General features: G+C 30.1%; 1 protein-coding gene across 4 annotated transcripts; it reads left to right on the top strand.

Annotated features, from left to right (window-relative positions):
• Window positions 1–544: 544 nt before the first annotated feature.
• LOC109792929 (type I inositol polyphosphate 5-phosphatase 10) lies at window positions 545–7,145 on the top strand. Of its 4 annotated transcripts, none has more exons than XM_083062652.1 (11): window positions 549–1,082; window positions 1,595–1,672; window positions 1,921–1,996; window positions 3,002–3,083; window positions 3,168–3,272; window positions 3,836–4,352; window positions 4,715–4,908; window positions 5,069–5,144; window positions 5,419–5,570; window positions 5,868–6,081; window positions 6,769–7,145. In XM_083062652.1, exons 2-10 carry the CDS (start codon window positions 1,595–1,597, stop codon window positions 6,073–6,075), a joined length of 1,488 nt encoding a protein of 495 aa, XP_082918778.1. In that variant the 5' UTR covers window positions 549–1,082; the 3' UTR covers window positions 6,076–6,081; window positions 6,769–7,145. The 4 variants fall into 4 exon arrangements, with proteins under 4 accessions (XP_029126088.1, XP_082918778.1, XP_020207968.1 ...); XM_020352379.3 differs by having other exon boundaries at window positions 552–1,082; window positions 3,005–3,083; window positions 5,036–5,144; XM_020352378.3 differs by having other exon boundaries at window positions 552–1,082; window positions 5,036–5,144.
• The last annotated feature ends 4,309 nt before the right edge of the window (window positions 7,146–11,454 follow it).

Here is an 11,454-nt window from a genome sequence, read left to right as displayed (position 1 = left end):
TATTAATCTATACTTATAATAAAAGAAGTCACTTTTTGGTGTTATTATATTTTGTTTTTTTAAAATTTTATTATTTAATTAACTATCATAAAAAAGTTCATAACTAAAAAAAAAACTACTTAATAATTATCTAAAAAAAAAACTGACATTCTCACATAACAATTGAATGACTTTTAATTTTACTAGTTACCATAATGAAAATAATAACATCAAAATTTAACATTTTTATATACTTGATTTTTTATAGTTCAACTCTTTAAATGAATTTTTATAATTTGAAAAATTAATTCTTAATTTACAATTAAAGGATACCTTACTTTGAAGAGAAAAAAAATTGAAAATTTTATTTCTTCTAAAAAGTAATTTGAAAAGAAAAAAAATGCGTTTTGCATTTTAAATCACACAAAATCCATGGAAATGGGTAAAAGCCATTCCTTAGCACAAGGCTGAAGCTACCTTTTGGTGTCACATTCATAGGAAACATGGCACAACCAACTATTGTGATTTTATTTGCAGGCACACACGTGGGGTTGGTTACTTTCTCTCTCCATAGACTAAGCTCACACAAGAAAGTAACTTCTTTTCTTTCTACCCTTAACGTTCAAACTAGTACAAAGGACGAGGTTCAAACTTCGAAGACAATTCTCAGAATTGAAGCTCAAAGAAATGCTTTTTTTTGTTGGCTCTTGAAAACAACCCCTTTTTGGTTTTCCAATAGAGTAAAACAAAGAACAAACGGACGAATCATAGCCTTTGCCACACACATCAAAAAAATAATAATAAATATGGATGAAGGGGCACATGAGATTCTATTCCATTCTCCCTTTTGACTGTTTCCCTTTTATCTCTTTTCTAATTTTTTTTCTTCTGAATTCTTCATTCCAATTTCTTGAGTAGGGAGGACCCTACTCCCTATTTGCACCTATTCCTATTTCTCTGTCCCCTCTTCTATCCTTTTGGGAATCACCAAATACTTGTTTGGTATATATGTCAAGTTTTATAGCTCTTTGGAAGAGAAAGTTTGGACCCTTTTGTTGTACACAAGAGTGAGAGTTCACAGTTCTACAACAAGGATTATTAAGGTTCCTTTTTTCTTCCTTTCTCAGTTTATATTCCTTCTCTGAAAATACCCTGTGCAAGATAATTGATGCTGGCAGGACATTGCATGAAAAGTTGACTTTTATGCGAATCACATTTCGTATTTAAACCCCTTTTCAAGGGTAGCATCGTTTTCTCTAAATGACTGAGATTTGTTTCTTCAATGAATGCCATTTTTAAGTTGATACTGTTGTGATTTATTTGATTTAGATTCATGGGTAAGAATTGATACTTGATGCATTGGTTAGCACTTATTAACGGTTCTGGGGAATTTGTGAATTTATTCTTTTCCAATTTGGGTAATCTGAATGTATATCAAGTAATCTGAATATATATGATAAGTGTTTTCTTTTGGTATGAATGCTTTGAGATGCCTATTTTCTTCTGAATAGTTAAAGGGAAATAATCATGTAATGGGCGTTGATTAATTTCTTGTGATCTAATATTCTTAATGCACTAATGTACGTGTTTTCTCTCTTCTCCCCCTTTCATTTAGATGGACAACGAATTTGAGGATAGACAAGAAGAAACAGTTTCAGATATGATACCAAGCAATCAGCAGAGAAAAAAGCAGGTTTGTTTCTTCTTCTTCATCTTTTTTTTTTTTGAATATATTTAGTTTGTCTTCAATTTAATTGTATAGAATTTTTGTGTTTGTCCGTGTCTCTTGTTCTCTGTCATGGAGGTATTTATTGGATGACACTCTGGAATCTCTCGAGTCATGTGACTGACTGTGTATTGGTTAAGTAATGTTTATTTCACAAACTTGATTAAATGTTGACTTTTTTCTTCTTGCAATCATTCTTCTGGATGTGATTTCAGTCGTTTCTGTGGAAAGTTTTGGCCATGAGAGAGAGAAACGGAAGAACAATGGAGAGAGGTTCTAATGATTCACTTGGTGAGTTCTCTGGAAATTCATTCTGGTTCAACTAAATAGAGTTAGGCAGCATTACACAATAATGTGGCTATGCATGTTGAAAATATAGTATAATCTTTTTCAGTTATGGGTGATATCGGCATAGACATTGTTAATTCTATTGTTTATTGTTTTGGAGATATCATTCAGCATGTCAATATGCTTTCCTGAAAAGCTGGAATCACTACTATTCCAATGAAGAGAGAATATTTATTGAAATCACTACTTTTCTGTTTAAGAGAATATATATTATTTCTTTGTTTCCCTCTTTGACTTAAACCTTTTTTGCTTCTATCTTTTGTATAAGCATGATGATTTTAAAATCCCATCTGAACTGTAAAGACTAGGAGATGAGCTGGCCTAACTGATAACTGAAAGTTCAGAATGGTTGGGTGGTGCGGAACATCGACCCTTACTTTTCTTAATGTATTTCATAAGAATATATTCATGCTAGAGTTTCGGATGGTGAAATAAATGAAGCAAGTAGGGTGGTTTCATTTTCTTTTTCACTGTTAACTATCCACAACATGTTTCTTCATCTTGGCACAAAATATTCTTTCTCACTGTTAAAAATAATAAGTGGGTATTTGAGAAAGGCATATACCTTTGTTGCTTAGTAATATGTTCCTGTGCTATTACCAGTGGTTGGGAGAATTTATCTGTCTATTTTCCCTTTAGGCAAGAATTTTTTGAGAATTGATATAAAATGACACAATTAGAGGTTGTTATAGCTTCATTGACTTGTAAAACTGCAATATAAGGTGGAGCATCTTGTGATTTGCTTCAAATTTGAGAATATATTCAAGTTTAAACTTTATTATCCATAATATATCCTTAATTCCTTATCTTAACTTTTACTATATATACATTCCCTCATTACCAGACGATGTTAAGAATAATAGAACCTCACACTTCACATGTTTCAGCAACACCATTCTAAAGTTCCTGTTTTGCTTCATCATTTTGACCAATCTCTTATTTTCCCAGTAGATGCACTTTCTGATTTATCCGTTGAAAATCAAGGCTCAGAACCTTCCATGTCTTGTAGTGAAGCAATTCAAAATTTCAGGTATTTATGAGAATTTTTTTAAATAACTTACTGCTATTACAATATATATGACCAGATTAATGATCGTTGCTATTTGCTTCTTAGAGTTTTCGCAGCAACATGGAATGTTGGGGGACAATGCCCCACTGGAAACCTTGATTTGAGTGATTTTCTTCAGGTTCGAAATGAACCAGATATGTATGTTTTGGGGTATGCTCTCTCTCTCTCTGTCTGTCTTTCAAACTTCGGATTTTTATCCATGAATAAGATTTCAGATAAGACTATGCCCCTTCTTTTAAGGGAGTTAGTTAACTAACTACCCTTCCTTTCCTTAAGGCCAATTATCATTTTGGATTTTAACTTTAGACCTTTCTTTTGACTTGTCATGAAATAAAATTATTTGCACAGTTTTCACATATCCCAATATAGTTTGGTGCATGTGGTGCTGTCTGCTTGAACAATGAAAAAACTTTGAATAATTGGAAGTGCTTTGTTAGGCAGGAAAGTAGTCTACTTGCAGACTTCTGCTTTAATACAGGGCCTGTTTGTTGTGCTCAAAGGAATAAAAAAGTGATTGTAAGATTGTAAAAAATGTAATATTATCTTGAGAGATTTTTTAATAAGCCATTCATTCTAGCTTTTCAAAACATTCTAAAATCTTATTTAAGTATGTTAACACTTTTCAATAGTGTTTTTTCTAGCATAAAGAAAGTGATTTTTTTTGTAAAGAAAAATCTTGAACAAATAGACTCTAATTTTCTCCAAATTTTCAGCTTTCAGGAGATTGTCCCTTTAAATGCTGGAAATGTGCTGGTATTAGAGGATAACGAGCCTGCTGCAAAATGGCTTGCTTTAATCAACCAGTCACTCAATGGTCCTTCAGATTTGGCTTCTAAAGGACTAAAACCAACTGCATCTTTCGGTGGCTCATTGTTCTTCCAAAAGCCTTCTCTGAAGAAGATTAAGAAATACTTCAAGAATGTAAATGGAAAGAGGCTAAAAAGTTGTAACTGTGTCCTTGAAATGGAAAGGAAGGCTGCCAAGGATTTCTGTTTTCGCTGTCAAGAATCGAACTTAAACTTAGATGACTCTTCCACTGAAGAGGAGGATGAGAATTTCCCAATTACTGTTTCCTTGCCTAGTAATCAGATGAAATACAGTCTTGTTTCAAGTAAGCAAATGGTTGGAATTTTTGTTAGTGTCTGGATGAAGAAGGAACTTGTTCAGAATGTAGGCCATTTAAGAATATGTTGCACTAGCCGTGGGATCATGGGCTGCCTTGGTAACAAGGTAGTCTTAAGAAACTTTATCTTGTTTTATTTAAGATCTGTTTGGGTTTGGAGAGAAAAATAGGAAGGAAAAATGAAATAAACTTCTCCATAAGTCAAAATTAGCATAAGTATGAACTAATTTGTAGAAGTCCTTTTTTACAAGTTTATGTTAAATCTTATTTTTAACTTATGCATAGATTAATTTTAACTTATTTTAATTTTTCTTCTTATTTTTCTCTTCTAGAAGTGATTCTAGAGAAATTTATCCAAACAGACCCTTAATGAAAGTTCATACCAAGTATAAATAAATAAGAAACAAACTTTTTAACATAAAAGTTTTTAGTTACTATATACATTACCATGTTTGTTATGTGGCTGCAGGGGTGTATATCAGTGAGCATGTCATTTTATCAGACAAGTTTTTGCTTTATCTGCAGTCATTTAGCATCTGGAGAGAAAGAGGGCGACGAGCTTCGCAGGAATCTTGATGTCATAGAGATTCTAAAGAACACTCAGTTTCCAAGGATTTGCAAGACACCACATAGTAGGATGCCTGACAAAATTTTAGATCATGAGTGAGCATCGTTTGAAGCTTTTTATAGAGTTTTAATGCAAATATTTCTCAAATTCTCAGTGACATTGAGTAAGCTTCATGTCAATGGTCCCAAAAGATTTTGATTATGTGACAAATGTTTTCTCCAGACGAATCATATGGTTTGGGGACTTGAATTACAGAATTTCTTTGAGCTATGATGATGCAAAACGGCTCGTGGAAAAGAAGGACTGGCCTTCTCTTTTCAACAAGGATCAGGTAGTTTCCTTTGTCCAAGAATGTTGCCCTGATTTGCATATCATACATATACATGTTGCCATTTGTTATTTGGAAAGTTCATCCATGCCATTGCTGTTGAGCATCCTAGTTTTCTTACTTAGGTGTTAAATTTTCGTGGTTTAAATTTAAATATGGAGCATGAAATGGGAGATATTCATATTGATAAGGTCATAATCTTTTGAGTTTATCTAATTCTGTAGAGACTTCTAGTTAAGTTTCTGATTATGCATTGTATATTTTCTTCTTTTAACAGCTTAAAATGGAAAGGGAAGCAGGTCGTGTATTTAAGGGGTGGAAAGAGGGAAAGATCTCCTTTGCACCTACTTATAAATATGCCTTCAACTCAGACACTTACTATGTTGAAGGTGTAAAAGTTTCAAAGAACAAAAGGAGAACTCCAGCATGGTATGTGTCAATTCAAGATATATATTATTTTTCTTTGAGTAAATATTCAATTTTGTCCTAAACAATGTTATTTGTATTACTTTGTTTCCCAATTTTTCCATCTATTTCAACTTGCTATCACCCTACCAAAATTGTTAACTTACTAATAAGTAGTAACAAGTTCACTTTTTTTCTGTGGAGACCAATTTCTACTAACAGAAATTTTTGGGAACAAAACAATATCAGTATGATCTTATGGTGACCAAATTGTATTTTTGCATTCTTAATTGTAAATCTGAATGATGAAGGATATTGTAGGTGCGACAGAATCTTGTGGCATGGAAAGGGAATTCAGCAACTTTCGTACGTCCGAAAAGAATTCAAGTTTTCTGATCATAGACCTGTTTGTGCAACATTTATGGTAGAAGCTGGGGTTACTTTCAGGGGACAAAAGAAGAAAGTTTCAACTTGCAACTTTCAGAATATTGATGATCTTGTATCCACAAGAAGTCCATACTATTCTTGAAAATTCGTAAGTCACCAACCAAGTTTTATTATGATATCATAACTAAGAAAGTAAAGTGTGCATTTTTGCAGTTTAGAGAGAAAATTTGCAAAGGATTTAAATTTCTGGTTTTTAAAATATAACACATATGGTATAATGATTCATAAACTAAGATAAACGCACCGCGTTAACTTAGTTTGATATCTATACAAAGTCAACTAAATAAAAATTATGTTATGTACCATTTTTAAATTAAATAGTTATTTTACAATTCCATAAACTAACTATGTATGATAATTAATTTGTGATTGAATGATAGTATAAAAAATTGTACACTTATTTAATCAAGTTTATCAAGTTACATTTCTCTTTTAGCTTAGAATATAGGATTTAAACCAGGAGAAAATGTATTAATATTAGCTTATAATTTTAACTGTTAATTTTTTATTATTATTATTATGCAGTGATATATATGTTGATATATTGTTAAAAAATGTAGATATAAATTATAGTGATGTATAATATATGTTGTTGAATATTATTTAAAATCAACATTAAAATTATGCGTAGTTATATGTCAAATAAATTTACACCTACATATATCGCAACTGTAATAACATGTTAAATATTTATTCTAGGATCATTTTCAATTAATGCAAATAGAGAAGAATAAACTGAGAATATTGAACTGCTCTTCAACCAATGTGTAAACAGGTATATTGGTGCACTAACCACAACGATTACAAGTGAATAATAACTATGAAAATTTTGCGGTTGACGGTGAAGAAAAGATTGAAGGTTTTAGAATGCATCAAGAAACATGTGGCATTCTGAACTGAAGAAGCTATGAAGTTGTAATTGAATTGTGATTAGAGTTAACTTTTTTTCTCTTTTCTCTCTCTCTCTCTTTTATATAAATGAAAAGGGAACAAAAAATATGTTCCAGTCAGCATGTACTAAGAACATGTGGTGCTTTTCTTTTTGGATCTATAGGAGCTAGGCATTGTTAGATTAATAGAACCAGCTTCTCATGTAAGTGAAGAGCCATGGTTATATGAAAATTCAAAATGAGTATATATATTTTTGACTAATGTTGCTTAAGTGTGCTATTAAGTGTTAACCAAGAAGTACTAATTAAATTTTTTTTATCAGTTATTTTTATATATTTGCTCCCTTTCAAATGTGTTTAAAAAAATTGTAAAAAATTATATTATTTTAAATAATTGATTATTGTGATAATTGATTATAATCATTATTAATGTTTTTAATAAATTTGTTGAAAAGTGATTTTAAAACATTTAATTTCGTTTAGATGAAGAAAACAACTTTATGTAATAAAACATTTTTAAAGAAAAAAAATGTTGGTAAACAATATAAGTTTTAAAATTTTAGATACATAAAAAGTAGAATTGTAAAAAAATCATAAAAAAAAATAGTTGTCAAATGGAAATGGTCTATGTCAGGCCACTGGGCCTTTGGGCTAAATTTTGTCTAAAAACATATTAAAAAATTTTAGTTATTGATCCAAAAATTAAATACAATTTTTTTTGTAAATTAAAAATAAAAAAATTGTTTAATTAACTAAATTGACCTTGAACTATTAATAATTATTTACTAATAATTTTTTTCTTAATTGAATTGTAAATTACTAACTAACATAGAAAGAAGTTAATCATAAACTCATGATCTCATCTCATTGGTATTTCAAACACTAACAAATTAATAAGTAATAACATATAAATAAGGTCGTAAATGTAACTATCTACAACACACATATTCAAGTTCTCATGCTTCAACACATTTATAAATCCATTTAAATGTCCAAGTCAAACACAAATAAAATAAAATTTTTTAGGAATTTATTAACTAAAAAATTAAACAAATACTTTAACTACAATTAAATCAAAAACTCTAAAACTTCAACGATATAAGTTGTTGGATTTCTTCCTTGATCATTTTGTTCTATAAATAGTTGTATCTCCTAAAATTAAATCACCACTCTCAAACCTAATTAAATTATAAATTTTTAAAATTTTTTATCAAATCAATTTGATCTAAAGCCATTTTATCCATTGAACTAAGCACATAAGTCAAAATGACCCATTTCTATTTGGACCATATTTTTTAAGGTCCAACTTAATAACTTAATTCTATTTATAGATTGCAATAAAATTGAAAGCTCTAATAAAAATAACTTTTTATTATTTTTTTTAAGAAAAAAATAAAAAATCAAACACATGAAATAATTTCCTAAACACAATGTATTCAAGATTAATTCTCAAACGGGGAATATTGGAGAGTGTTCCTACTTGTGTTTTCATGTGGACTCAAACATGTAACATTGGAGTGGTTTTTATTTGCCAAAGAGTGGAAGCATAAATGATGATATATAAAACAATAAAAGGAAAAATAAAAATAAAAACTCACTGCCTTGTTATGGGTCACATTATACCGACGTATTTATAACTTAAATATAGCGTCAGTTTTTTCAACACTAAACTTAAACGACGTTACATCTTGAAATAACGTTGACTTGTCCCACAATATTTGCGTCAGCTATTAATCGACGCTTATTTTTCGCAACTATTTTACCGTTTTTCTTGTAGTGTATAATTTTACTTAAATTTATTTAAGAACAAAATAAATGTCTCATCTCAATAATTAAATTTTAAAGAACTAGTCTTTAAAAGGTTCAAAAATAATCCTATAAAAAAGTTTAAAGATAATTTGAAAAAGGTAGTGATTTCTTTATATAGTGTCTTAATACTGTGACACCCTCTACCCCAACATACATATACAGTAATTATAAAAAATATAAAAAAAATTTCATCATTAAAAATCAAATTTCCAGCCACGTAAGGGTAAAGAGTTCACATTCATAAACTTAATCCAAATAACATGTCGGTAAAATTACAAAGAAATAAAACTGAATTTTCTAAAATAATTTAATAAGAACATCTTTAAACTAATTCTATCTATGTCCCGATGTCACATGTCCTATCAGAGCAAAACCCAACATAGAAGCCTAAGCTTCATCACCAACATCCTCAGCCTGACGCTGATGATCACCTGTATAACATTATCATATCTCATTCCCATATCACATTCTCATATCTCATTATCATTTCTCATTCCCATATAACATTATCATGTCTCATTATCACTTTTCACATCATCTCATCATATTCACATAGTCATCACTTTTCACATCATCTCATCATATTCACATAATCATCATTTTTCACATCATCTCATCATATTCACATAGTGTCTACAGAGCACTCAAAATCATATCAAAACTGATCTATTTTCAAAAATAAACACATATTTATACATCTCATTCAACAAGGAATACATCAGAACAATTAGAAAGCAAAACAGAAAATATTCATATTTTGCCTGTTTCTCATAGAGTTCCCACAGGAACCCACAGAGCACTCTAATTCATATCAAAACTTGTTTATTTTCAAGATTATATACATATTTACACTCAGCAAATATCAAGAAACACAACAGAAAACTCAAAAGGTAAAACAGAAAACATTTAAAATTTGCCTCTTACAATTATCAATGCATTCCCTTAGGGTTTCCCATAGGAACCCATAGAAATCTCAATTCATACGATTAATTACATATAAGAAAACAATAGGTAAAACAGATACAATTGGGAAAAACCCTTCATACATAAGCATACAAAAAATGCAACAAACACAGGATTGGGGGCCAATCCCACTACCCAGCATATAATCCCACACCCAGAGCGAGGTTTCTCACTCCCCCCTTACCTCGATAAGCAGGAGCCGAATCTTGTTGGTCGCCCCCTCTAGGTTCCCCTTCGTCTTCAGAGAGAAAGGAGGAAGAAGATTCGAAAATGAAAAAAATGAGTTTTAGAGAGTGCAAAACGCTTTATTTATAGGCATCAGGTCGCGGCCAGAACCCGTTCTGGGCACACGGAATAGGTACAAAAGCCTCTCCCAGAACGACCCGTTCCAAAACCAGAACGGCCCGTTCTGGGGTTTCTGGAACGGCCCGTTTCAATGTGGAACGGCCCGTTCTGAGTCAAACTTTGTTCTTTTAAAATCACATCCGGAACGGCCCGTTCCTAAAGTGGAACGGCCCGTTCTGGGTTAAAATTTTACCCACGAATGCTTGATTTGGAACGGCCTGTTCCCAAAGTGGAACGGCCCGTTCCAGAGCTATGAAAATCCAAATTACTGATTAATAAATAAATAAATAAATAACGTATATATATATCAAAATAAAATATCAATACAATTTAAAACATGATTTTCTTCAAATAATAATTATAACAAAAATATCATAATTAATAATATTATACAAAATAATTTTCATAAATGATTATTATTAAAAACCTTTAAAAATTCAATCAAACTCATTTAATTAATCAAAATAATTATAAGGAAATAATCTTCATAAATACAAAAATAAATAATAATAATTTGTAGTATTAGTAGAAAAATTTGGGATGTTACAAATACACTACTAGAAAAATTAATATTTGTGACGAATTTTTGTGAGGGAAAAAGTATCGTCACTAATAGTGACGAATTTTGTGAGGAAATTTTAATTTTTGTGACGGACTACCTTTTATTGAAGTTTGTGACAGATTTGAAGGATTAAATTTTGTCCTTAAAAAATCCGTCACTGAATAAAAAAATAAAATTAGTGACTGATTAAATTTTGTCTCTAAAAAATCCGTCACAAAATCTGCCATTGAATAAAAAAATAAAATTAGTGACGGATTTTGTGATAGATTTTTTAGAGACAAAATTTAATCCGTCACTAAATAAAAAAATAAAATTTGTGACGGATTTTGTGACAGATTTTTTAGAGACAAAATTTAATCTGTCACAAAATCCGTCACTAAATAAAAAAATAAAACTAGTGACGGATTTTGTGACGAGTTTTTTAGAGACAAAATTTAATCCGTCACTAAATAAAAAAATAAAATTTGTGACGGATTTTGTGACAGATTTTTTAGAACAAAATTTAATCCGTCACAAAATCCGTCACTGAATAAAAAAATAAAATTAGTGACGAATTTTGTGACGAATTTTTAGAGACGAAATTTAATCCGTCACAAAATTCGTCACTGAATAAAAAATAATTAGTGACGGATTTTGTGACGGATTAAGTCCCTCTATAAATATTCTCACAAAAATGCGTCATAATACTATAATAAATAAGTCAGTAACGGATTTTGCGACAGAATTTTTGTCAACATTTATGAAGAATTATTGATCACTATTAAAATATTAAATTTTATTTATGAAATTTTTATATGTAAGAATTAAGGAGAAATATTTGTTATATTTGATATTAATTTTGATGAAGATATGTAACTTTTCGTTAAGTTTTTTCCATAGTGAAAAATATTAT

Source organism: Cajanus cajan, chromosome 8 (genome assembly GCF_000230855.2).
Source record: "Cajanus cajan strain Asha chromosome 8, NIPB_CcT2T_4, whole genome shotgun sequence".
NCBI lineage: Eukaryota > Viridiplantae > Streptophyta > Magnoliopsida > Fabales > Fabaceae > Cajanus > Cajanus cajan.
The sequence above is the reverse complement of the archived record's forward strand: the minus strand, read 5'-3'. Positions and strand labels throughout refer to the sequence as shown.

What these genes read in the sequence shown, in the direction of transcription:
- LOC109792929 (XM_020352378.3), top strand. Translation starts at nt 1,595, where the DNA reads ATGGACAACGAATTTGAGGATAGACAAGAAGAAACAGTTTCAGATATG. An exon ending in ATCAGCAGAGAAAAAAGCAG is followed by an intron (nt 1,673 to 1,920) that starts GTTTGTTTCTTC and finishes ATGTGATTTCAG; the next exon opens with TCGTTTCTGTGGAAAGTTTT. An exon ending in TGGGCTGCCTTGGTAACAAG is followed by an intron (nt 4,353 to 4,714) that starts GTAGTCTTAAGA and finishes ATGTGGCTGCAG; the next exon opens with GGGTGTATATCAGTGAGCAT.